The 27,238-nt window shown below is 41.7% G+C and overlaps 1 protein-coding gene across 4 annotated transcripts in view; it reads left to right on the forward strand.

Annotated features, from left to right (window-relative positions):
* LOC133447225 (teneurin-3-like) overlaps positions 1–27,238 on the forward strand; it is a 331,811-nt gene that overhangs the window by 209,984 nt on the left and 94,589 nt on the right. For 3 of the 4 annotated variants that reach the window (XM_061725813.1, XM_061725804.1, XM_061725832.1), the window contains 8 exons: positions 3,076–3,249; positions 3,834–3,898; positions 6,559–6,678; positions 9,306–9,389; positions 9,530–9,654; positions 19,419–19,674; positions 20,772–20,873; positions 25,550–25,744. In XM_061725813.1, the coding sequence (XP_061581797.1) occupies positions 3,076–3,249; positions 3,834–3,898; positions 6,559–6,678; positions 9,306–9,389; positions 9,530–9,654; positions 19,419–19,674; positions 20,772–20,873; positions 25,550–25,744 (1,121 nt within the window). The remainder of the gene's footprint in view (positions 1–3,075; positions 3,250–3,833; positions 3,899–6,558; positions 6,679–9,305; positions 9,390–9,529; positions 9,655–19,418; positions 19,675–20,771; positions 20,874–25,549; positions 25,745–27,238) is intronic. The other variant, XM_061725823.1, reaches the window with a different exon arrangement.

Raw genomic sequence — 27,238 nt, forward strand, 5'->3', positions numbered from 1 at the left:
TGGCCCAACGCACGTTAAACACGCGTCCATCATCCAGGGAGAATAGCGGGGCAGGGCTTAAAGTATTCCGCTGATCTGCGCGTGGAGCTCAGAAGACTAAACCACATATGCAAGTTTTGCCTACGTGATGAGCTACCCATTTTAGAAAAAAAAATTGCAGAAGTTTCTGCTCTTTCAGAACCCTTATTTACCTCTCAACCAGTTGTTCACAACTTCAAATGACAGCGATCACAGTTTAAGTACATGTGGAAGCTTATTATAGTATAATATGGGACCTGTAAAGATAGCCTTTCATAGGCTTGCTGACATCACCCACTTGAAGTAACTAATGCAAAAACCATATAAAATCTCTTGGGCTAATGCTATCTACAAAAAAATAAAAGTCTTGAATCGTTGAGTATTTATGAATATAAGTAGATTTCATACAATGCTAGCAACACATTTGGTTTTCAATTAGATATCACAATTATGTTCATGTTCCATGTCACCCTCTCTCTCTCTCTCTTTCTTTCTTTCTTTCTTTCTTACACACACACACACACACACACACACACACACACATACACGCACACACACACACACACACACATTTTGATAATCCATCTTGTGACACTCCATTGTCATTGACTTGAAAGTACCAATGTCATGTAAATGAAATAGTGGAGTGGAATCTGTGCAGGCCTTTTGTTGCAGCAGATTAGCGGTGGTTGGTATAACGCTATTATCAGTTAAGGAGACTGTGGTCACGGCTGTTTCACACTAGTTCTCCTCAGTCTCTTTTCTGCTTTTATGCAGAATATATGAGCACAGGCAGTGTAGAAGTCTTACCGTATAGGTTTGGTGCTTTTGTGACATTCAAAACCTGGTAACATTTTACCCTGACTTGGCCAAATAAACATGATTCTGATTCTGATTACACAATTCTTGAGCCTGACTATGATTTACTTTTTTCTGATCTGTCCCACTGATTCAGAATTTCTTCTCAAAATGATATTTGAATTTGTCAAAATATTTATTGAAAAATTTAAAATGAATTGAATGCATTTGTGTTGACAGTAAAATATGCTCCATAAATAACTCATTTAACTGCACCCATTTAAATCTTTCCTCCCATTGTGAACCACATTGACGGACAGAGTTGCTGTATTATTACAACTGAATTCCTCCTTGATCTCACTGTGGGAAAAGATGCCACTTGACCATTTCTTCAGTTTTAATGCCTGCAATATCAGAACAATATACAGGACTGTCTCAGAAAATTAGAATATTGTGATAAAGTTCTTTATTTTCTGTAATGCAATTAAAAAAACAAAAATGTCATACATTCTGGATTCATTACAAATCAACTGATACTATTTTAATATTGCTGATCATGGTTTACAGTTTAAGATTAAGATTCCCAGAATATTCACATTTTTTGAGATAGGATATTTGATTTTTCTTAAGCTGTAAGCCATGATGTTTTCAGAACTGATCGTTTTTGGTGACTTTGAGCTTCGTTTTCGTTCTATGGCCAAAACGCATGAAAACACCACCGTTTTTGCTCTGTGGAAACGGGGCCTGATTGTCTGACATGCTGGAAATGGAAACATAGTTGGTTATGACTGTTGTTGAATGTATTTTTTTCTGCATTAGATCAGTTGTGAAGTTCTAGACTACAAATGAAATGAAATTGTGGACTGCTTTTCAGACTTTTTGACGACCTCAGATGAATCTTAACTGTGCAGTGTTTTTGTTTTGTTTTGTGTTTTGTTCTCATTTCAATGTCTTCATTTTGTGGAATGTATCTGCTTTTTTTTGCAGAGTATTTTTAATTTGATATTCTCTTTATTTAGTGGAAATCCATTTGGTTTGCTTGTATTATGTTATATGTTTAGTACTGTATTATTTTAAAATGTTGGCGGATCCCAGGAAGAATAGCTGCAGTCATGCTGTAGCTAACGGGGATCTTAATTAAACAATTAAACAATTAAATTTGAGACCAGGGTGCAACAGTATGTGACAGTGACTTGGATTGTTAGAAAATTCATTGTCCTTTATGCATAATCCCAATAATTAGAGCCCGAGCACTTACAGTGCGAAGGCCCTATTGTTTTCTTTCTTTCTTTCTTTCTTTCTTTCTTCTTTTCTTTCTTTCTTTCTTTCTTTCTTTCTTTTCTTTCTTTCTTTCTTTCTTTCTTTCTTTCTTTCTTTCTTTCTTTCTTTCTTTCTTTCTTTCTTTCTTTCTTTCTTTCTTTCTTCTGACAAAAGGAGGGCCTTTTTACCCCCCTAAACGTGCCCAAAAAGTCACCAAATTTTGCCGCAAGCCAGACCTGGTGATAAATTTGATATTTAATGGTTTGCATTAATGGGCGTGGCCTAACGGCTCAACAGCGCCCCTAGAAAACTTTGTGCCTCAAGCCCCACAATACGGTTTGACGTACATGAACGAAAATCGCTACACACCTGTATCATGTCGCAACTTAAAGAAAAGTCTCTTGGTACCATGGCCGAACCGAACAGGAAGTCGGCCATTTTGAATTGCCATTCGTTCGGCAGTTAATTCAGCCCGAACCGTAACGTGCACCCAGGTGTGTTATACATCAAAATGTGCGTCTCCATCTTGTGACTACGTGCATTACTTTTCTCTTTCAAAAGGGCGCCCCCCCTTCATCTGATTGGTCCATATTTGATAGTTCCCCAAAAGTCACCAAATTTTGCACCAAGCCAGGCCTGGCGATAAATTTGATATTTCATGGTTTGCATTAATGGGCGTGGCCTAACGGCTTAACAGCGCCCCCTAGAAAACTTTCCTCTGCCATAACTTTGGAAAGGTTTGACATAAAGATTCGTGGGTGGTGTCATGGGACTCGGTATCGAGTCCTTGACCATAATTGGTGAAAATTAGCCCCGCCCCTTCTTCTGATTTGGTTGTCCTTATTTGCTGCCATAACTTTTGAATGGTTTGACATAGAGAGTCGTGGGTGGTGTCTTTTCTGATATGCTTATGGGGGGCGGTGGCCGTGAGTGCGAGGGCCCGTTCATCGCTGCTTGCAGCTTTAATGTATCTCAATGTTTCCCTTGTGTTTTCTCCAGGCACTTCCTGTTTAAGACCGGTACCGGCACCACCCCCCTGTTCTCCACGGCCACGCCGGGCTACACCATGGCCACGGGCTCCGTGTACTCCCCCCCCCACCCGGCCTCTGCCAGGAACACCCTGGCCCGCTCCGCCTTCAAGTTCAAGAAGTCCTCCAAGTACTGTTCATGGAGGTACGCTGGATTCATCACTGTCTTTTTAGTTTGACTTTTTTTTTTCCATATTTAAATAATAAAACGACGACGGAGTATTAGGACCAAACTAAGACAAAAAAAATTGGAAACTACGCGAATAAAGTCCATAGTAATATGAGAATAAAGTCGTAAAATTACGAGAATAAAGTCATAATATTACGAGAATAAAGTCGTAATATACGAGAATAAAGCCGTAAAATTACGAATCAAAACCTTAACTCCAAGAATCAAAATACAGAATGTGTAACCAAAAACTCAAAATCTCTAAACGAAGGTGCAACTATTTTTTATTAGTTAAACTTTTCTTTTCCTGCACTCAATTATAAAACCATCAAACCGTCTTTCCCAGTTGTGATTTAGTTTTTTACAATGTTGTTGCAATTCTGAAATGAGTCAATCACATTTGACATTGAATTGACGCTGTAGTAACAGTAGTCGTTAGTAGTCTTGCTATTTATAGGTTGGTTTGAAATATTTTATCTACAATCTTACACATTGCTCCTTTAAATCAGCCGATGGCACCACATTACCTTTTGTCTGATTGTTTTTTCCCACTGTTTCAGATGTACAGCCCTCAGTGCAGTCGGCCTCTCTGTGCTGCTCTCCGTCCTGCTCTGTTACTGCATCGGTAAGAGAACACTAAACATCTGATTTCCTCACTGTCCAAAACCACATCCCGTACTTTCTACCGTCTGCAAATGCAGAAATGTCCATATCCTTCATTACAATTATGAAGTGATTAGTCTCCTCCTGGTCTTGGTTTCTCCGTGTTTATAAGAACTTCCTGGACTCAAAAGACCAGGATTCCTTGTGAACAGAGCATGTGCAGAAAACAAATTCATGTTCCGTTTGATCGGATATTCTGTTAGGTGTTTACATGACCCAATATTCAGGTTTTAAAAGGAGTAACCCAGGGGTCATATTCAGGTTTTTAAAAACCGGAATATGAGCAAATTCCGGTTATTTAAAGGGGTTATTGGTGTTTACATGGCCGTGCAAAACCGGGTTATTGCTAATATTCCGGTTAGAAAAGGATTATTGATGCATGTAAACGCAGTCACAGACGCTACAGGGGATCCTTCCTGCCCAGAGCTGTAACCTTCTACAACCAATCTCTGAACAAATAATTAGAACTACTGCAATATCATTTTGCTTTGGGAACTAATACAGTTTTTATTTAAAAAAAAAATGTAATTGAATACAAACAGGCAACTCAGCATTTGCATAAAAGTAGTAGTAAGGAAATGAGGAAACTCCCATTTTAATGGTTTTTCATGACCTTGTAATGTAACAAGTGTACAATTCAGAAAACACCTTGTTTCAATTGGTCAATTGACTCTCTTTACTTTTTGTCCTGAAAATTTGAATTTTAATCTTAGAAATATGTCAATGTGAGTGCAAGAAAACAAATCTCTCCTGCATCTCATCAGTAATTTGGTTCCTGTGTGTTTGTGGGACGGGAGGAAGGAGTCAAGGGGATAAAGTGGTATTTTTTAAAAAGGTCACTGATTCTCACAATGAAGCAAAGCAATAATAACCGGAGCCCAGATGATCTTTGGATTTAAAAAGCGTTTGCCACAGGCTAGTGTGTGCAAGTCCCTGTGTGGGCACATTTGTCACTGGATACTTAGGTTTTGGTTCATTTTGTGCATTTATTGAGCATCCTGTTCAGCTTTTTCAGAAAAAATAATAAGCATCTGTTATGGGTTTCTAGGGATTGTGTGATTGACACACGTGCATACTCTTAACACACACAAACACACACGCATATGGCTGCTGCACACATGGATGCCCACACTCTTGTCAAAACAGATTTGTGCAAATATTCACACATTTGGAATAGGTGGACAAAAACATGGAGACACAAATAACAAGATAATAAAAAGCCTTTATCGTCATTGTACAATGATATTTAAACACATACAAGTGTACCCCCACAAATACAGAAATTTGGTTTGGCTGTTTTTTTTTGTAAATTATTTTTTTGTTGTTGTTATTTATTATTTATTTATTTAAAGGTTTAGTTATCAGGGACAATGCACATTAATAATAGATTTAAACAAATGTAAAATATGCCAGAATTAGCCAAAAAGGCTATTTTGCATCTGCTTATAAATGGACAAAGCCTCAAGAAATTTTCTTGGATAAATCTGAAACATGTTGTTGTTACCGGCATTTGATTAAAAGAGAAAATAAATTGATCTTGTTTCCCTGCGCTGAGAATAATCATGGTCTGCCTTAACCAACGTTAAAACATTGATACAATAAATATGATCTTCATTTACTATTTCCTTAGTGTATGAATAAGAACATTAAGGAGAGAGGGAATACATTGTTAAACAATTTCAGCTTGAAAATCATTAAAGTTGTACTTCAAATATAGCTCATACTGTAAGAAGTGGTAAAATTCAATTGTATTTATATAAAGATAAAAGGGGATGAAAGATAAAAAGATGTACTTTATTGATCCCAGGATGGACAATGATTGTGCTGCAGCAGCATAACATACAAAAACAAAAGAAAACGACAGCTCAATATAAAACCTAGATATATAAGTAGAAATACATGCATGTGAATCATGCTAATGATTCACATGCTAATCATGGAAATTAAAAAATCTGTCGCCCGGATCGGCGTCACCGGGGCCCCTCCCTGGAGCCAGGCCTGGGCCTGCTTTCCCGTAGGCCCACCACCCGCAGGAAGGACCATTTGACCGTGTCCCTCGTGCCATTCTGTGGGGGGTCAGTGAGTATGGAGTCCGGGGCCCTCTACTAAGGGCTGTCGGTCTCTGTATGATCGAAGCAGGAGTCTGGTTCTCATTGCCGGCAGTAAGTCAGACTTGTTCCCGGTGCATGTTGGACTCCGGCAGGGCTGCCCTTTGTCACTGGTTCTGTTCATAATTTTTATGGACAGGATTTCTAGGCGCAGCCAGGGGCCGGAGGGGATCCGGTTTGGGAACCTCAGGATTTCATCTCTGCTGTTTGCAGATGATGTTGTCCTGTTGGCCAATAGTTTTGATTACTTTAAGTTATTGGTTTGAAGGTAGTTCTACAAGTTATTGATTCATGATGTACTTATTAAAAAAAAGCTACAACTGGAAACAAATGAACAGACCGACAGAGAAGACATTTAGGTAGTAGGGATGATAGTTTTGTTCTTTTTTTAACCAGTTTCCCTTTTGTTTTTTCTTATAAGTATTTCTATGCCTTTCCTCTCCATTTTGTTAAGCTCCATGTTCATGTCTTACTTTTCTTCAGTGTTAATCCCCGTTCCCTTCCCTCTGTGTAGCGATGCACCTGTTTGGTCTGAACTGGCAGCTTCAGGAGAACGAGGGTTATGGAGCATTTGCCAACGGAGGAGGTGAAAGAGATGCAACTCCAAACACTTTTGTTGTGTCTGCAGACAGTGGTGAGTTCCTTCTTTCATGTTTGTTTATTTTAATGTTTTTATTTGTGTATATGTGTAGTTACTTATTTATCTATTTATTCATATATTTTTGTCTGTTACTCTCACATAAAAATCAGCAAAGAATTGAAGAAAAGTTAACACTTGACCACTAAAATACTGAGGTTAGTTAGGGTATTTCATTTAAACCTTTAATGCCTCCTGTCGATGGAGGAGCAGCGCCTCTACCCGTCCAAGATGACTGGGCTCTTATCTCCAAAGAGAGCCCAGTGGCAAAAACTTATTTTGGTCGCTTGTATATGTGATTTTGTTCTTTTAGTCACGACCCGTAGCTTGTGATCATAGGTGAGGGTGGAGATGTAGAGTAGAGGGCTGCATTGAGATTGGGTCCCGCGGAAATACACGGTCTGAGTGGCAGTGATTCAAGATCACAGTAGTTTTTTTTAGCTAGCCCTGTGGTTCCTTCACAAATGTATTGGTGTTCACAGGAATGCTACAGAAATATTAAAGCAGCACTATGTAACCTTTCCAGCTTAATCTAATATTTCATCTTCATCATTGTGATGGTACATCAACTTCCAACAGGTTTAATGAACCTCTGTCATGGTCTGAGGGGTCTGTATCACCTTCACTGGTACTATGTAACTTTGAGGAGCATGGTAGGAACCCTGACACACTAAAAAACTTTGACTGCTTTATGGCATACGTCACTTCCCCCTCCTTCCCGATTCGTAGTCGAGACGAAAATGGGCGGGGCTTGGAGCGCAGAGCTCCACAGAAGCTGCTAACCCGTTGCTGCGTTGTAGCTGCAGCAGCTCCACACAACAGACGTGGGGAAAAGATCAATAATGGTTTAACTTTTCACCGCTTTCCTGCTTGGAGGCAGAACCACGGAGGCCAAGTATCTGAGATAACAAAGAGTTGTCGGCTCGGTTGGATCGCGGCTGTAACGACCAAACATAACCTTCCACAGTATAGCCCAAACAAACACTCACAGACCGGGGTCGGATCAAAACACGGGTTTTATTCCCCACTTCTCGAGCTAAACGCAGTTGCTGGCCAGCTCTCTGCGGTGCGATTAACTGCAATCTTCAGATAAAACTAATTTTGTTGAGGAGAAAATATTAACTCTATTTGTAGCTGCAGAGGAAAAAAATAATCTCACGAGGAAAACAAAAATATTGCTCATGCATCGGAGCCTCTTCAGCATAATATAGCAGTCAAAAAAAAAGAAAAGAGAAGTAAGAGGGATACAAAAATGTACTGTATGTTGTACTATTATACAAATTTGTTTATTTACACATGGCGAGTCAAACATTTACCAAGGCAGCTGCCAAACACTCCTAAACAAGGTAGCCTAAGACGTCGGTTGTGCAGAACTGCCGCAGTAAATCCCTAATAAAGTCCATATGAAATCCCTATCAAAGAGTGGAGCTCCGACGAGGAGCTTCATTCTTTAGTAGGGATTTCATATGGACCCAACCCGTTAATAATCATTATTTTCTCCATATACCGCTCCCTGGCTTCCTTGTTTAAGGTATCCCGGTAAATTCCAGTTCCTTTCCAGCAGTTTAACATCTTTTTTTTTGCGTTCGTCTGTTCACTTGGTGAAACAGAAAAGTAGTTTTGAAAGTCCGTCCCGTCTTATTTCACTATCAAAACACATGCACACGACGGGGACAGGAGTTTTCCGGCAGTACGCGCTGGTGCTCATGGGAAATGTAGTGTTCTTTCTGGTAAAACACTACCGCTTTTGTCCAAAGGAGCCGCCAAACTCAACAAAAGCTGAAAGTTACATTGTGCTGCTTTAAGTTGCCCTTGTCACACTCGTCAAGCCTCAACTCAAGAAAAAAGTGACAGGAGTCGCAATAAGCTTCTGCTCGAAACCGGTATACTGTACATGAAATCCACTTTATATTTTCTATGAAGCAACATATTAATTTGTCCCTGTCAAATAAACATATTATTACCCAAATAAGTGACATGCCTTCTCAGTGATTTAGTTGGATGTCTTGAACATAAATGGTGAAACAATGCATTGTTGGCATGAAATCCAATTGTTGATGTATTGATGAAAAACTAAAAATGTGAGGTTCATACTGTCTTCAATAAAAGAAAAAATAAATTTTCTTTTTTTTTTTTTACAATTTTTTTCCATATCGCCCTGACGTTTTCTGATACAGAGTTGTATATTCCTGCGATGCACAGTGTGCATCTCTTTCACAAGAGCGGAAAACTTTGGTTTTTAAAGTTGTGTGGCCTAAACTAAAACCACCAAGACCAACGAGCTAACCCCCCCCCCCACTATGGCTGTCCACTCCTCACTACAGCCTGTACATTTATAATTACCTGTGAGCAAATTCCAACTAACTCACTTTTCAGATTGGGGGCTAACAGAACTTTAAAGACGAAAATTAGAAATTGGATGATCATCGCTATTGTATATTGGTCTTTTATGTTTAGTTGTCAGCACTTTTGGAGAAGCTGAACCTCTGCCTGTACATTCGGAATATCAAATCCTTATTCTGTGTATCGATGGAATATTATTACATGCTAGAAAATAAAATAAAGAAATTTAAATAAACATTTTCATTTCCCTTGCTGAGTTGTATCTGTTCCTTTTCTGGCAGGTAAGATGTTTCTTCTGGAGAATAACACTATAGACACTGGAGAGGTGGACGTGGGGAGGAGAGCCGTACAGGAAGTTCCACCAGGTTAGAACACACGCAGACACACACATAGCCGTTATGTTGAAAGGTTTTTCTATTGTGTGCATGTAAGGTGTAGAAAGGTTAATTCTATTATTTAAAATTGTGTTCAAATGTTAAAATGATGCAATGTGTTCTTTACCCAGGTGTGTTTTGGAGGTCCCAGCTCTATATCGACCAACCACAGTTCTTGAAATTCAACATCTCCGTCCAGAAAGATGCACTGGTCGGCGTGTACGGGAGGAAAGGCTTACCGGCCTCACACACACAGGTTGGTGCTCAGACTACATGTGGATGGTACACCTACATTAACATATTTAAAACGATGGGTACACCTACATTAACATATTTAAAACATTTGTTGTTGTTTTTTCAATTATATTTGTATTTGGCATTTTAAAGACATACAGGACAAAAACAACAAAGCAAAATCAAACCTAAAAGAATAAAAGAAGAAATGGTTACCTAAAGTAAAAGGACAACTTGTAAACCAAACACATAGATAATCAAATCAAATAAGCCATGGTCACAGTGCAAATATGTCTCTTTACCAGCCATGCTGGATGAATGTCAGAGGTCCTTAAGCGGTTGCCATATTCTCAGAAAAACATCCCTGTCACACCTAGGCTTAGGCGGAGATAGTGTAACACCTCAGCACTAGACCAGAGACTCTCCACATGAGTAAGGGATGGCAGGCAGACACAACAGGGCAAAGTTCAGGGTGATTTACACAGTACAAAAGTGGCAATTTACTTGGGGCTGTGGTAAAGACAAAAACGAACATCATTAATCCCAAAAAACAAATTAACAGTGTATGATGAATTAATCCAAAAACATACAAACAAGCTAATTAATTAAAATCCGCAAACTCCATGGTCAAATGAAAAGTTAAAAACTTCACCTTTAAAACAGGCAAAACAGCTCCTCACAGCAACAGCAGGGCAAAAAGAGAGTGAACTGAGGTTTCACCCACTTAAACCCAAGCCTTCTCCAAGACTCCACCCACCCAGCATAAACCATTACAGTTTTTAAAACTTAAACATGTTTGCCTTTAATCAGGGTCCTCCCCTCTTTTAACAAATCAATCATTCCCAATCTATTTTTTGTAATGTCATTTTTAACAGCATTTATTTGCCATAACAGCCAACAGGAACATTACATTTGGTTTAATCCACCTGAACTCCTCCCTGATGCAGGTGGACTCAATCAGCAGCAATCAAGTGAGGGCTACAGTGACCATGGGCTCCCCATGGTCACAATCCCCCTTATTTTTTAGAGGGTACGTGCGTTGTTCCAAACGCAAAGTGTCATTGAAGGTTTGTTTAAACAGGTTAAATGTAGGGGGCTTGTGCTGGTTCCAGTTGAGTAGGATGCATTTCTTCGCTATGTAGGATATCATAGCAATCCTCTTCGTGTGTGTGTGATCCAGTGTCTTGTCCAGTTCTGGACCAAAAAGGTAACGTATTGGTGTACAGTCTAGAGGGGTCCGTACAACCTTGACAGTTAAGTCATGCACAGCCTCCCAAAAGTGCTGTCATTTTCTGCATTCCCAAAAGATGTGCATAGTTGACCCTATGCATGCTTTGCAGCGATGACATCTAGGGGATGAGTTAGGAAACATCTTCCTTAGACGGAGCGGCGTGAAGTACATCCTTTTGCATAAACTTATAATTCTGTTCAATTATCTTGTTACAAGACAGTGAAATAAAGACATTCCGACACATACTATCCCACTGGTCCTCACTGAGGTCACATCCCAAGTCCTTTTGCCAGATATTTTTGAGTGAAGTCAGAGAAGAGGTGGTCTAATAGAACACTGTAAATCACAGAAATTTTACCTTTTAATGATTTGGAGTTCACCAAGATTTCCTCTAGGTCCCAAAGATAGTCGACCCTCCCCTTTCAGAGTGTTAATTAAGTGGTGCAATTGCAAATATTTATAAAAATCTTGTTTCGGGATTTCAAATTCTGATCTAAAACATTTTTTTTAACCTTTTTTATAAAAAAAAATAAATAAAAAAAACGGTAACAAAAGGAAATGTTGAAGTTTTCTTTTAAAGCTCACCTATTGATTGTAAGGATTCCCCAGCTGTCACACTGAGAGGGAGGATGCCCAGGTTAGAGTCCATCACAGAGCTGACAGCAACACACACAGACATGCATGGCCAGACTCCCGCTCAATAACCAATTAACTCGCTTTTGGACCGGGGGAAGATGCTGGAAAAAGCTACATTAGAATAGCGAGAACCAGGAGCCTTATTCCGGTGAAAGGATAGTACTAACCACAATACTGCTGTTTCCCCATATGATAGTTAGATATCCTTTTTTGTGCAAATGCACAGAACAAGATTCCCAAATGCAAACGCCGATCCACAAATGCACAGACCGATCCACAAATGCATAGACCGATCCACAAATGCACAGACCAATTCACAAATGCACAGACCAATTCACAAATGCATAGACCGATTCACAAATGCATAGACTGATCCACAAATGCACAGACCGATCCACAAATGCACAGACCGATTCACAAATGCACAGACCAATTCACAAATGCATAGACCGATCCACAAATGCACAGAACAAGATTCACAAATGCACACGCCGATCCACAAATGCACAGGCCGATTCACAAATGCACAGACCGATCCACAAATGCACAGACCGATTCACAAATGCACAGACCGATCCACAAATGCACAGACCGATTCACAAATGCACAGACCGATCCACAAATGCACAGACCGATTCACAAATGCACAGACCGATTCACAAATGCACAGACCGATCCACAAATGCACAGGTCAAGATTCACAAATGCACACGCCGATCCACAAATGCACAGACCGATCTACAAATGCACACACCGATTCACAAATGCACAGGACAAGATTCACAAGTGCACAGGACAAGATTCACAAATGCACAGACCGATTTACAAATGCACAGAACAATTCACACGTGCGTAGGACAAGATACACAAATGTATTTTTGATGCGCACACAAATATAACCTGATTTACAAACGTTTTTTTTTTGTCTGTGAGTTGCGCTGGATTTGTGTGTGACTTTTGAGACTCCCCTGTCGTGACTCGATCCACAAATGCATGGAAGGATCTGCAACCAATCAGATGTCTTCCTTTATTTCAGCCAATCATAAGAGCGCACCACACGTGGGGGACGATTTACTCTAAACCAATCAGATTAAAGGGGCGGAGACACCTGCTGTTTGAGCAACGTTCACGCCGTTCGCTTAGAAAAGTGATTCAATATTTCGAGTTGGTGGAATAAAGATAAATAAACAAGACAGCAACACCGATGGAGAGGAGATCACTGCTCTGCTTTTCTTGTGTTCTCGGTGAAGAAAACAGCGCGATCGGAGATGGTTGGTCGGGCCGTTCAACCAGAGCCGTCGGGAGACTGGAGAGCTCTAAGTCCTGCCGGTGCAGCAACTGATGATGAGAAACAGCGGAGATATTTATGTATTTGAACTACAGGTGTCTTTCAGGAGAAGGAGCCTGTCAACGCGTCAAATGACAGGGGCGAATATACTCGGCCTGTGCATTTGTGGATCGGCGTGTGCATTTGTGAATTATGAGACTGTTCTAGCTCCATACGCAGGGACACGTTGCCATCCTTATCACAGCTCAATCTTAGCATTTTAGGAAATGGACAAACAAGTGGGCCATGACAGCAGAAGGGTCAGATTTGAGCTGGGGTTGGCGGGTCATAGATCACCACACATTATCATTGTAACTTTTAAGACTTCAAATACCAATCCATCCAATTATTTTATGCCATGTTCCAAAATTTTAACTGGTTGGCAGTGTTGAAACTAAAATCCATATTCATTTTTTTTTTTCCTTTTTTCTTTTTTGAATAACGAAAATTACTTTATACTTTGCCTCTTTGGAGATCCACATAAATACTAAAAATAGAAAAAAAGTGAACCCAATTAAATATTCAACTTTTTATCAATCTATGTAGAAAAATGATTCAGTATTATTAGTATCTGTTGATAGATGCAGTGTGTAGGCAAAGGTCCATGATTTAAGTCGTTGCTTTTTTTTGTCTTGCGTGAATCCCTTGAGCAAAAATAAACTTGTGAAGTATTTGAACAAGTCATTCGCTTGGAGACATTTAAGTCCCTTTCTCCACAAGGAAAACCAATGTTCTGATGGTGGCTCTTCTGGACTGGCTGGTTTAGGTCCCTGCACTGCATTTCTACTGGGATTTGGTGTGGACTCTTTCTTGCTTTTTCAAAAATAATGCTCTTTATGAGCAATATGTCTACATTTTCATTATTTAGTTCAAGCTTCTATCTTCATTTACTCTGCTCCAGTGTCTTTGCGGTAACCTAGCACTACACAAATGAACTGAATAAATGTTCTAGTTATTTTGTTTGATATTTTACTAAATCTATGTTTTCATCAGCATTGGCCACGGTTACATGATGTTTTTTAATTCAGAATGAATTATTCCCAATTAAATAATTCCGAATTAAACTATTTTCCTTCCAGTTTACATGGAAATAGTAATTCTGAATTGAGGTTTACATGGAAAACACGTTTGATGGTCTTTCTCCAATTCCTCTCCAGGTCTGGGGGTTGGGAAGGTTCTGATTGGATAGGGGGGGGACCGGAAGTTAAACCACCGGAAGAAAAACTAACTTAGCCACTACAACTTTGAACAGCTCACCATTTTTATGTTTCCTGCCATCTGTTCTTTTAATTATTTCCAGTTCCTCCAAGCTATTTATTAAATAAATGGTCTCTGCTCTTGACCAGCGTTTACTGCGTGCTGCCATCTTGAAACTTTGTTTGGAAAACCAGCCCAGCGCGGAATATAAGAGTCATGGAGACAGACGGGCGAGGGAACGAGCAGAAAGAAAGACCAGAATTAATTTAAAGAGGAATGAGTGTTTACATGATCGCGGAATTATTCTATTCGGATTTAAAATCAGAATAAACCAGGCACTTACTTCGGAATTAAAGGAGCTGTCTGTAAGAAATGTCCAAAACTGGTACTGCAGTCACTTTCAAAATATTGTTGAGCGGCGTGTACCCTCCCCCTCCTCCCCCCGACCAGAGGTTGCCAGGTAGGCTGCAGAATGCAGCAGGAACGTAGGCTGCCATGGCTGCCATAATTAGAGCCGAGCTGGCAACGCGGATGCCGAAACAATACTGACTTGGTGATTGGGAGATAGGTGGAGGGTGGAGCTTCAGAAACAATACTGACTTGGTGATTGGGAGATAGGTGGAGGGTGGAGCTTCAGAAACAATACTGACTTGGTGATTGGGAGATAGGTGGAGGGTGGAGCTTCAGAAACAATACTGACTTGGTGATTGGGAGATAGGTGGAGGGTGGAGCTTCAGAAACAATACTGACTTGGTGATTGGGAGATAGGTGGAAGGTGGAGCTTCAGAAACAATACTGACTTGGTGATTGGGAGATAGGTGGAGGGTGGAGCTTCAGAAACAATACTGACTTGGTGATTGGGAGATAGGTGGAGGGTGGAGCTTCAGAAACAATACTGACTTGGTGATTGGGAGATAGGTGGAGGGTGGAGCTTCAGAAACAATACTGACTTGGTGATTGGGAGATAGGTGCAGGGTGGAGCTTCAGAAACAATACTGACTTGGTGATTGGGAGATAGGTGGAGGGTGGAGCTTCAGGCCAAAACAAAAAATGACAACATAAACATCAGTTGAGGGCTGCAACTCCTCTTTTTAAACTGGAATATCCTGGCTTGAGTGCTGTTGTCAGTGACATAAGTATTTGAAATGAACATGATTTTTAAATGTCTGTTGACATATCGGGGTCATTTTACGATTCGTTTTATTATTGCTCTTACATACAGCTCCTTTAAGTTTAATTCGGAATGGCCATTTTCATTTGGAATTAGGTGTTTACATGGTAATTTTTACTCATTTTAAATCAGATTTAATTTAAATTCTGAATTAAAGAGGAATTAAACGTCCCATGTAAATGCACTGAATGTTTCACAGATAGAATAAGGTTGGGCTGTTGGAATAGGATGTTTTTTCTCCTCTCATTTAAAAGATGGACATGTTTCCAGTTTGGCTGCAGCCTGTCTGTGTGATCCTTAGCAGACATGCTGCAACAGTTTTCTCCTTCAACCCTGGACTCCACCGTTGCTAAGCATTAGTCAATGTGAGGAAGGCTCATGGAAGTCCTATTACACGTGTTCTACTTCTCATTTTGATTGATTTTGCTGTCGGACTCCTCCTTCAGAGGGTAACCGTGCTCTTCTGTTCATAATTCCTCCAAATTCTTCAGAGGCGGTTCAGCATTTTTCTGGCAGGCAAGCTGGCACAACGCTTTGTCTGAGATCCTCTGAAAACATAATTAAGTTATGTGTCATCTTAAAATATTACAAAAGGTTTTTACGAAGCTCAGGCTTCCACGAGTTTCAAGTTCCTTGAATAACACAGAAACCTGGGCTGATCGGGTGATAGCTGCCAAAATAACTCCAGACTTTCACATTGGAATTCTAAAAAAATGGGTTTTATTTATGGAGTGAGGAAGGTCAAATAGAGTAAGTTAGTAGGAGGAGTTGTTGAGTTAACCCTTGTGCTGTCCTCGGGTCAAGGAAGGAGGAAGAGAAGAAGGGAGGAAAGAAAGAAGGAAGGAAGAATGAAAAGAAGGATGGAGTGATGGGAGAAAAGGAAGGGAGAAAAGAAGGAAGGAAGGAAGGAAGGAAGGAAGGAAGGAAGGAAGGAAGGAAGGAAGGAAAGAAGGGAAAAAAGAAGGAAGGAAGGAAGGAAGGACAGGACAAAAGAGGAAGGGGAAAAGGAAGGAGAGACCAGGAGGAAAGAAGGAAGGAAGGAAGGAAGGAAGGAAGGAAGGAAGGAAGGAAGGAAGGAAGGAAGGAAGGAAGGAAGGAAGGAAGGAAGGAAGGAAGGAAGGAAGGAAGGGAGAAAGAAGGAGAGAGCAGGATGAAAGAAGGAAGGAAGGAAGGGAGAAAAGAGGAAGGGAGAAGGAAGGAGAGAGCAGGAGGTAAGAAGGAAGGAAGGAAAAAAAGAAGGAAGGAAGGAAGGAAAGAAGGAAGGAAGGAAGGAAGGGAGAAAGAAGGAAGGAAGGAAGTAAGGGAGAAAGAAGGAGAGAGCAGGATGAAAGAAGGAAGGAAGGAAGGGAGAAAAGAAGAAGGGAGAAAGAAGGAGAGAACAGGATGAAAGAAGGAAGGAAGGAAAAAAAGAAGGAAGGAAGGGAGGAAGGGAGGGAGAAAAGAAGAAGGGAGAAGGAAGGAGAGAGCAGGAGGAAAGAAGGCAGAGGAGAATTAGGTCATTTTGACCCAAAGACAGTACAAGGGTTAAGGTTTAAGGATATAACTCGTGCACAGAATGTTGGCTCAACAATCTTACGAAGGTTGATGGAGATCTCAGTTTTGCAAATAAAAATCAAAGGTCATTTCTACCTTTTTCATGAAACAGTAAATGGGAATCAGATGTGATTTCGCCTTCATGTCACCCATCATGTTATATAATTCCTCTTCTGCTTCTGCAGAATATAGAGACTAAACATGGCTGAAACACCACGATAAAACAAACACAGCACAAGCAGCCGACACAAATCCAGCCCTCCTTTTTACTTTTCTTACCCAGGGCTGCAATTTAGTTTCTCCTTACTCCTTAAAGTTTATTTCTCTGGTCAAGGACTTCTAAACTTTGTGTTGGACTTATATTTTACACACTTTGCCACTTGCTGAAGAAAGTATGTGCTCTTTATATACTCCAGCTAGGAAATAGGAATGAGTTTAGTTCAGAAATTTGCTTTGCAAACGTCATACTGGGTCCAGAAGCGACATTATTCACAGTAATCAATCACATTCATTCACAATAATCAATCACATTCATTCACAGTAATCAATCACATTCATTCACAGTAATCAATCACATTCATTCACAGTAATCAATCACATTCATTCACAGTAATCAATCACATTCATTCACAGTAATCAATCACATTCATTCACAGTAATCAATCACATTCATTCACAGTAATCAATCACATTCATTCACAGTAATCAATCATCTGCACTAGGGCTGGGGATCCACTCAAACATCAAGAATCAATTCAATTCTGATTCTTAACCCTTGTTCTGTCTTCGGGTCAAGGAAGGAGGAAGGAAGGAAGGAAGGAAGGAAGGAAGGAAGGAAGGAAGGAAGGAAGGAAGGAAGGAAGGAAGGAAGGAAGGAAGGAAGGAAGGAAGGAAGAAAAGAAGGAAGGAATGGAGAAAAGAAGGATGGAAGGAAGGAAGGAAGGAAGGAAGGAAGGAAATAAGGGAGAAAAGAAGGAAGGAATGGAGAAAAGAAGGATGGAAGGAAGGAAGGAAGGAATGAAGGAAGGAAGGAAGGAAGGAAGGAAGGAAGGGAGGAAAGAAGGAAGGAAAGAAGGAAGGAAGGGAAAAAAGAATGAAGGAAGGAAAGGAGAAAACAAGGAAAGAATGGAGAAAAAAGGAAGGAAGGGAGGAAAGAAGGAAGGAAGGAAATAAGGAAGGAAGGAAAGAAGGGAGAAAAGAAGGAAGGAATGGAGAAAAGAAGGACGGAAGGAAGGAAGGAAGGGAGGAAAGAAGGAAGGAAAGAAGGAAGGAAAGAAGGAAGGAAGGAAGGAAGGAAGGAAGGAAGGAAGGAAGGAAGGAAGGAAGGAAGGGAAAAAGAAGGAAGGAAGGGAGTAAAGAAGGAAGGAAGGAAAGGAGAAAACAAGGAAAGAATGTACGAGGGGAGAAAACAAGGAACGAATGGAGAAAAAAGGAAGGAAGGAAGGAAGGGGAGGATAGAAGGAAGGAAGGAAGGGAGGGAGGGAGGAAGGAAGGAAGGAAGGAAGGAAGGAAGGAAGGAAGGAAGGAAGGAAGGAAGGAAGGAAGGAAGGAAGGAAGGAAGGAGGAAAGAAAGAACAGGAGAATTAGGTCATTTTGACCCAAATACAGTACAAGGGTTAAGATTCAGAATCGATTATCACGCTTTGATTCCATCCCATTCGATTCCGATATTGATTTGGGTTAGTTTTATTAAAACTTTTTAATAATTAATTATATGACTGTAGTTCTGCAACATATTAATACTAGTGTTATATTGAGATTCAACAGCAAGTATTGCAGCTAATGATGCTGTAAGGACCAATCAGCTCCAACATATTTAATGGCAAAAACATGGCACTAGTTATTCTCATGTCCAACGAAACATTCCTTTTTTGGGCATAAACAAACAAATACCAAAAGTTGTAATGTAATGATGAGAAAAAAAAATGGATCTTTAGACCAGGGGTCACCAATCCTGGTCCTCGAGGGCCGGTGACCCTGCAGGTTTTAGATGTTTCCCTGCTTCATTGCACCATGATACAAGTGACTGTGTCATCAACAGAATTGTGCAGCCCTGGATGACAAGCTGAAGACGATGATTAATTAGAATCAGGTGTGTTAAAGCAGGGAAACATCTAAAACATGCAGGACACCGGCCCTCGAGGACCAGGATTGGTGACCCCTGCTTTAGACATATGAATCGTTTTTTAGGAATTATCGATTTAGAATTGGAAAATCGATTTTTTTCAACACAGGCCTAATCTGCACCCTTGATAACCCCAACTTTTCCAATTTGAATATATATACATACATATATATATATATATATATATATACATATACATATATATATATATATATATATATATATATATATATATATATATATATATATATATATATATATTCTACCTTCTTAGTGGCTCACATGCTCCTCACCGCAGTCATTTCTCCTGAACTAACCATTTATAATATGTTTTGCTCATTGATGTGATTTTCTTATTATTATAAACTTTTTAAGACTTGTGTGAAATAACGATAATGACTCATGTAAGAAATATAGGTTGTTAATTTTAGATAAATATTCTTGAAAAGAGAAACGTCTTGAAGAAAACTCTTTGAAAAGGACTGAAATCACGAGTACTGCAACAATATTTCCATTTAGAGATTTAGAGATTTGTGCTTTTTTTCCTTTCTTTTTTTGTCTTCCAGTATGACTTCGTAGAGCTGCTAGACGGCAGTCGGCTCATTTCCAAAGACAAACGCGCCCTGAGTGATTCAGACTCGGTCTACACTCACGTAGCGGGTTTTCACGACGACGAGTCTGGGGGAGGAGGCCGATACAGACGCTCCGTAAACTCGGTGGAGGCCGGATTCATCCAGTATCTGGACACGGGAATCTGGCATTTGGCCTTTTACAACGACGGACATAACACAGAGCAAGTGTCTTACAATACCATCATCATAGGTGAGACACGTTTAAAATAATCACAGTCTTTGATTTAATGATATATTATTGAACAAATGTGGAAGTTGAGATTACTCAAGAAGCTCTTGGTTTATTTTCAAGTGTTCCCAGCTGCCATAGAGCCAAGACGTAGCACTTTAAAAGCAGGTGTAAATAGGCTTGAGGTTTCATGTAAAGGTTCTTCTCTGTCTCTTTCAGATATCCACAATAGTTTTGAAATCAGTATTTCCTACAGGACAGAGCTCGATGAGGAGCTGAGAAACTAACCTGTTGGTTTGAATCAGACATATGTCTCTAATTAATATACAGGACTGTCTCAGAAAATTACAATATTGTGATAAAGTTCTTTACTTTTTCTTTAAAATTGAAAAAAAAATGAACAAAAAAATCTCATCAAGACTCATCACTGGAAAAATAACTTGTTATTTGACAATTTTCACCTGTTTCAAGTAAATTTCCACTTGAAATAAGTAGAAAAATCTGCCAGTGGGTCAAGATTTATCTACTTGAAACAGGTGAAAATTGTTGTTTTTTCCAGTGATGAGTCTCGTTTTAAGTGTAATGAGATTTTTTTTTGACTGAAAATGAGACATTTTAACTAGAAATAAGACAAATATTCTTGTTAAGATTTTGAATTTTTGCAGTGTAAGTAAATAATCCAGGTTTTGAAAGAAGACTAACTGATGTACAGTAGCCCAATGTTTGATATTTATTCTATTTTTATCACATAGCACATGATTGGTATGCACAAGGAAGACCAGTGAGATACGAGAGAGTTAAGAATAATGTTGGAGAGAAAGGGCTTGAGGGAGTTAGAGCAGCAGAGCTGCAGGATAATTGAACGTTAAAACATGAGGTGCTGATGGAGCTGGCTGTAACTACAGCAACCAACGATGAGTGATCTTTCAATTTGTAGTGTGTATGTTCAGTACAATTGTTATTTTCTAAGCTATTCAGTTGGATTTCCATTAATTTGCACCTCTGAATACGGTACCTCTCTTTCTGCCTCTTTCTTTCTCTGTCTCCCACACACACACACACACACACACACACACACACACACACACACACACACACACACACATTTTCTCAATCAGAATCAATTATGGAGTGCCCTCAGAACTGTCACGGAAATGGCGACTGCCTCTCAGGAATATGCCACTGCTTCCCTGGATTCCTGGGACCCGACTGCTCTCGAGGTAAATGCATCGCTCTGCCGCCTGCTGAGAGACGTTTCTGCAAATATGTTCTCCCGACAATTAGTGTGGCCTGTTGGCTCTGGAGCTGGTTTTCCTGCTCACTGTCGGTGTGCTCCTTCAGCAGGAAAGGAGGATTTCCACCTTTGGCTCGGTTTAGGACAGGGGTCGGCAACCCGCGGCTCTAGAGCCGCATGCAGCTCTTTAGCGCCGCCCTAGTGGCTCCCTGGAGCTTTTTTAAAAATGTTTGTCCTTTTTTTCTTCTTTTTTTTTTTTTACTTTTTTTCTCTTTTTCTTTCTTCTTTTTTTCTTCTTTTTTTCCTTTTTTTCTCTTTTTTCTTCCTTTTCCCTTTCCTTTTTAATCTCGACATTTCGACTTTTTTCTCGAGATTGTACTTCAACATTAAGCTCAACATTTCGACTTTTTTCTCGAAATTTTGACTTTTTTCTCAACATTTCTACGTTTTTCTCAACATTTCGACTTTTTTCTTGACATTTCGACTTTTTTCTCGAAGTGTATAATAAAAAAAAAATCTTCCCCCAGTTATTACTAATATAGAAACATGCAGCATGTGTTGTCTTCACTCAAGAAGACAACACATTTGTGACAACACTGTCTTCACCCTTAAACTTTCTGTTCTCACTTCCATCTCCACCTTCAAAACACATCTTTTATTAAGTACAACCGACTCCTGCACTTGCCTTTAGTCCTCCTTCAGGCATACTGACTGTTTTACTTGATTATTTGTTTTATCTTTTGTATTGTGTTTTAATGTCTTTTTGTGTATTTATATAACTTTGTTTTTCATCTTAGCTCCCTCCCCTTACCCCCCTAGGCTGCACTTGTAAATAAGAAATTTGTTCTTAATTTGCTTGCCTGGTTGAATAAAGGTTAAATAAATAAAATAAATAAATACTTTTTATTTTTTGCGGCTCCAGACATATTTGTTTTTTGTGTTTTTGATCCAATATGGCTCTTTTAACATTTTAGGTTGGCGACCCCTGGTTTAGGCTAAGATTGGTTTTAACTAGGGATGCCACAATAACATTTTTTTCACTCCGAGTACGAGTAAGAGTATGAGTATTTTAATTTGTGATACTGAGTATCACAAATACGATACTTCTACCACAAAAATAACTAGGCTAAAAATGCTATGAAAAATGCAATGAATTGGAAGACAGGTTTTATTTGCAACAGATACATTCAATAAAAATAAATAAAACAAGTAGATAATTATTTTAAACAAAAATGATCTTTCTGTGTAAATAAAAAGTCTCCACACTGTCCCCAGGCTTCTCGCCGAGGGCACGGCTGGAGATAAAAAAAATAAATAAATAAATTAAAAAAATATATATATATATTTAAATATAATAAAATATATATTCAGGATCATGAGCCTGACACGGGACTCCCCTCCCATTGTCACGGCCCCCCTCGCCCTCAATAGGGGGCGCCATTGCTCTGCTCGTCAGCCGAGCGCAGAGATGGCAAGAGGCCGCTGTCCACGGCTCGAGGTCCTAAAACTGTGATGAGGGGTTGCAGGCTGCAGTTCGCCTCCAGACCACTGAAATTCAGCGGCGTGATGATTCCTGTGGCGAACGGGGACGCTGCTTGAGTGTTGGAGGACAGGCGCGCAGGAAGACGTTTTTGCCAGGGGGTGCGGGGGTTCTCCCTTAAGAAATCACTTGCCCCTCCCCTGCATGAAGAACAGCTGACAGTGCGCACAAGCTTTACCAAAACATAGCGAACCAACCATCTCTACAGTAAAAAAGGAACATGACTATAATTATTATCATAGTCACATAGGCGGCGGGTGACAGAAAATATTTGGTGAAGCTATATAGGCCTACAGGGAGGAATCCTTGCACCCGCGCTGTGCGTGGGCGCGCGAAAATTTTGAAGTTTTTTTTCACCCAAAACAGTTGTATAACAATGATTTGAGCATAATTTGACCAATATTACCGGCAGTGCAGTCTCCTCCTCCTCCCGGGTCATCGCTGCTCATATGGCCGGCTGCACCATCAGGTGAGCCGGTGTTAAGACACTGGGGGGAGTCGCTGACGCGATGGCTGCAGAGCAGTCGCTCTCCTCCGACTCACTGTCACATTGGCAGCAGCTTCGGCAATGTTTTGTGTCTGTTTCTCTTTTGGTTTAAAAAATGAACGTATATCCATCTTGGTCTTGACTTGGAGCTTTGTGTTGTGTTTTGAAAGGAGCGCTGCTGGCTGTGCATTTGTAATTGGCGGACAAAAATGCGGATGTTTACAAACAACATTTGCGGTTCTGATCACCTGAGCGGTCCGCAGACCAGGGGGGTGTGACTGGCTACTTTTCTTTTTTTTAATTAAAATTACCCCTATATTCAGCCTTCATCTCAAATGTGGCTTACAATGTTCTGGAACAGAAACAGCAACCACAAATATTTATATATTTATAATCTTTTATTGTCATTTCAATTTTTCCAGGGGGTGCTGCAGCCCCTGCCGCACCCCCACTTCCGGCGCCTATGTTGGAGGAGAATATTCCTCTTGGACAAAGGGACAATCAGAGTAGCTCCGGAGGGAGAAACTCAACCGGGTTTCTACTCCGGGCGTTTCATGGTCCCGAAGAGCGGGGGCGGGGGGGGGGGGGGGGGGTTCTGAGGCCCACTCTGGATCTGCGGGTGATGATCTTTTATTTGAGAGAATACACGTCCATACGCTCAGGCGGTTGGTTAATGTCAGCCGACCTGAGCCCCGGGCGCACAGGAAATTTCTCGTCAGCCTTCTGGGTTCGATGGCCCCGCTGTTGGCGGTGATCCCGTTAGGCCTGCTGTAAATAAGAGATTTCCAGCAATGGGTGGCCTCGCTACGTTCATGCCCCCGACGTCACTGCTCCCGCCCGGTTACGGGGTCGGCAGCTTGCCTCGCAGCTCTGGGCCAATGGCGGGACCCGGCTCTCTTCAGCCAGGGAGCCCTGCTTGGGTATGTGTCACAGAGGGAAGTGATCACATCCAATGCCAGCCTGACCGGCTGGGGATCCGTTTGCGAGGGCGGATCGGTGAACGGAATGTGGCTGTTACAGCTGCGGCGCCTACATAAGTTATCTGGAGCCGCTGGCGGTGTTTCTGGTTTTTCGCATTTCCACCCCTTAGCTTGATCTCTCCCACTCTGCCAGGCCCTGTGGGCCTGGCCCGTGAGAGGCTGGATTTAACCGCTGTTGGCTTACCACCCAGGGTGGTGGAAACCGTTCAGGGTGCCAGGGTTCCGTCTACACGCTCATTATACAAGGTTAAATGGGGCGTGTTTGAATGCTGGTGTGGACTGAATAACGTTGTCCTTTGTCAGCGCCCCCGTGGCTTCCTGCGGGGAGCCCATGGATGAGGGGAGGGTTTTCTCCACCGTTAAGGTGTATCTGGCCGCCATTTCTGCCTGCCACGTCGGCTTTGGGGGACATACTGTCGGTCAACACCCGTTGGTGTGCCGCTTTATGAAGGGCACACGCCGAGGGCTCCTGGTCTCCAGGACCCTTGCCCCATCCTGGGATCTCTCTCTGGTGCTCGATGCCCTGTGCCAGCGACATGAATCGACATGAATCGACATGAAATTATTGTCAATTAAGACTGCTTTGCTCTTGACTTTGTCTTCAGCCAAACGGGCGCTCTGTAATGCCCTTCCTGCCTGCAGTTGCACCGGGTTTTAATAAGGTATCCCTTATTCCTGACCCTTCATTCCTGCCAAAGGTGATACGTCCGTCTTATCACTGTGCCCCTGTCGGACTGATAGCTTTTCATCTTCCACCTTTCTCCTCTGCCGAGGAAAGGAGGCTGGATGTTGGATGCTATCAGATTGGCATGTGAGTGCGGGGGCTTACAGGCTCCGATGGGCGTGAGAGCGCACTCCACCCGGGGCATGGCCACTTCATGGGCCCTGTTTGAAGGGGTTTCTGTCAGGGACATTTGTGAGGCTGCAAGCTGGGCTTCGCCTCCTACATTTGTCAGGTTTCATGGGTTGGATGTTGCAGTGCCCTCTCTGGTTCATTCCTTCTTCCAGGTGGGCGCTGTCTGATCTACACCTTGTCTGTTCTTTGTCTGTTGGGGCCAGAGTGCCGGCTTCGGAGAGCATGGCGCAATCCGGGAGTTGTCTATAACTCCTATAGGCTGAGATACCGAACAAAGTTAGAAAGAAAACGCTAGGTTACTTACGTAACCCCGGTTCTCTGATAACGTAGTGAAGTATCTCAGTACACTCCCCTCCTTGCAGTACGCGAGGAAGACGCATGCTTAAGAATGCCCGTGCACTGACACAGTGAGAGTATAAGGGAGAGGGGCGGGCTCTCCTGTCACTGCTGTCATTGGTCTGTCTCCGACAGACGGAGTGTCATTGGAGCTTCCATAGTTCGACCGCATGAGAGCGCTCTCCTATAGGCTGAGATACCTCACTACGTTATCAGAGAACCGGGGTTACGTGAGTAACCTAACGTTATGTTACTCCACTCTACTCTCTCACTAAGACTGACTTGGAGGGTATCCAAGGTTTCAGCAGCATTGTACAACACAGGAATCTATCTGATACTTTGTTTCCTTAGTTAAGTCACCGCACATGATGAATGACTGAAATTTTCATCGATTAAGTGGAACATTTTGGTGTAAATATGTGTTTTGCTGAGTTGCTAAAGTACGTGTGTGTGTGTGGTCCAGCAGCCTGCCCGGTCCTGTGCAGCGGGAACGGCCAGTACTCCCGCGGACGCTGCCAGTGCTACAGCGGCTGGAAAGGCACGGAGTGCGACGTTCCGTCCAACCAGTGCATCGACATCCACTGTGGAGGACACGGAATCTGCATCATCGGAGCCTGCATCTGCAATACTGGTTACAAGGGGGACAACTGTGAGGAAGGTAGGGATCATGGATTCATCTGCAACACTGGTTACAAGGGGGACAACTGTGAGGAAGGTAGGGATCATGGATTCATCTGCAACACTGGTTACAAGGGGGACAACTGTGAGGAAGGTAGGGATCATGGATTCAAAGAATATGAACACTTGGGTGGATAAGTTGCATGCCAGGTTATGTTTATGGTCTTAAGAAGCTCCTCGATACTGATATTTTCTTCATCTGAAGACCCCTTAGATCAGAAAATCAACAGGTGTTTTAAGGAACCCCACTTTCATTCCATTCAATTCAATTCAATTTTATTTGTATAGCGTCTAATACAACAGATGTTGTCTCTAGACGCTTTCCAGAGATCCAGAACATGAACATAAACCCCGAGCAATTATTACATAAACAATGGCAGGTAAAAGGGGGGGGGGGGGGGGGGCGCAGGCAGGTGGAAGCAGCAGCGGGATGACCAGAGGGGGGAGGGGACCGCGGGCAGGTGGAAGCAGCAATGGGATGAATTGGGGGGGGGGGGGGACCGCAGGCAGGTGGAAGCAGCAGCGGGATGACCAGAGGGGGGAGGGGACCGCGGGCAGGTGGAAGCAGCAATGGGATGAATTGGGGGGGGGGGGGACCGCAGGCAGGTGGAAGCAGCAGCGGGATGACCAGAGGGGGGAGGGGACCGCGGGCAGGTGGAAGCAGCAATGAGATGACTGGGGGGGGGGGGGCCGGGACCGCAGGCCAGCATGCAGCTCCCGAAGCTCCGGCCTGCAAACATGCACAACAGAGAAAAAAGGGGGGCCAGCACAAGAAACTACAGGAATGATGGACAAAAGTGATAGCTATGAGATACTTATAATAAATACAAATGGAAATGGAGAAGAGAGGAAGGGAAGAGGAGAGGAGAAGAAGGGTGAGAGGCACCGCCCAGTGGATCATGTCGGTCCCCCCCTGCAGCATAGGCCAATAGCAGCATATCTACCACGAAGCTACATTTGAGACTAACTATTATAGTCTTATTCTATAGCTGCATCTATGACTAAGGAACTACGAGTAAACCTGCACTCTTGAGAACGGAGAGCTCTGCCAGGAACATAAGGCTTTATCAGGTCTGGCAAATAATGCGGAGCTAAGCCGTTTTGGGCTTTATACGCAAGTAATAAAATTTTTAATTGGATTCTGAATTTTACGGGTGGCCAATGGAGAACTTTCATCTGAGTCATGTTAACAACACTTAATAAATGGATCAAATATCTCCTTGCTTTAGTTTATTTGTTGTAATTAGAGTGGGAATATTCCAGTTAATATCTACAAATTTCTACAATATGGGTGTAATTAATCTTATGTTAATTCATCAGGCAGCTTCTTCAAATCATTTCAAAGTAACATTCAGTGCGTTTACATGGGAAGTTTAATTCCTTTTTAATTCAGAATTAAAATTAAATCTGATTTAAAATGAGTAAAAATGACCATGTAAACACCTAATTTCAAATGAAAATGGCCATTCCAAAT

The sequence above is a fragment of the Cololabis saira genome, chromosome 1, assembly GCF_033807715.1.
Source record: "Cololabis saira isolate AMF1-May2022 chromosome 1, fColSai1.1, whole genome shotgun sequence".
NCBI classification, from domain to species: domain Eukaryota; kingdom Metazoa; phylum Chordata; class Actinopteri; order Beloniformes; family Belonidae; genus Cololabis; species Cololabis saira.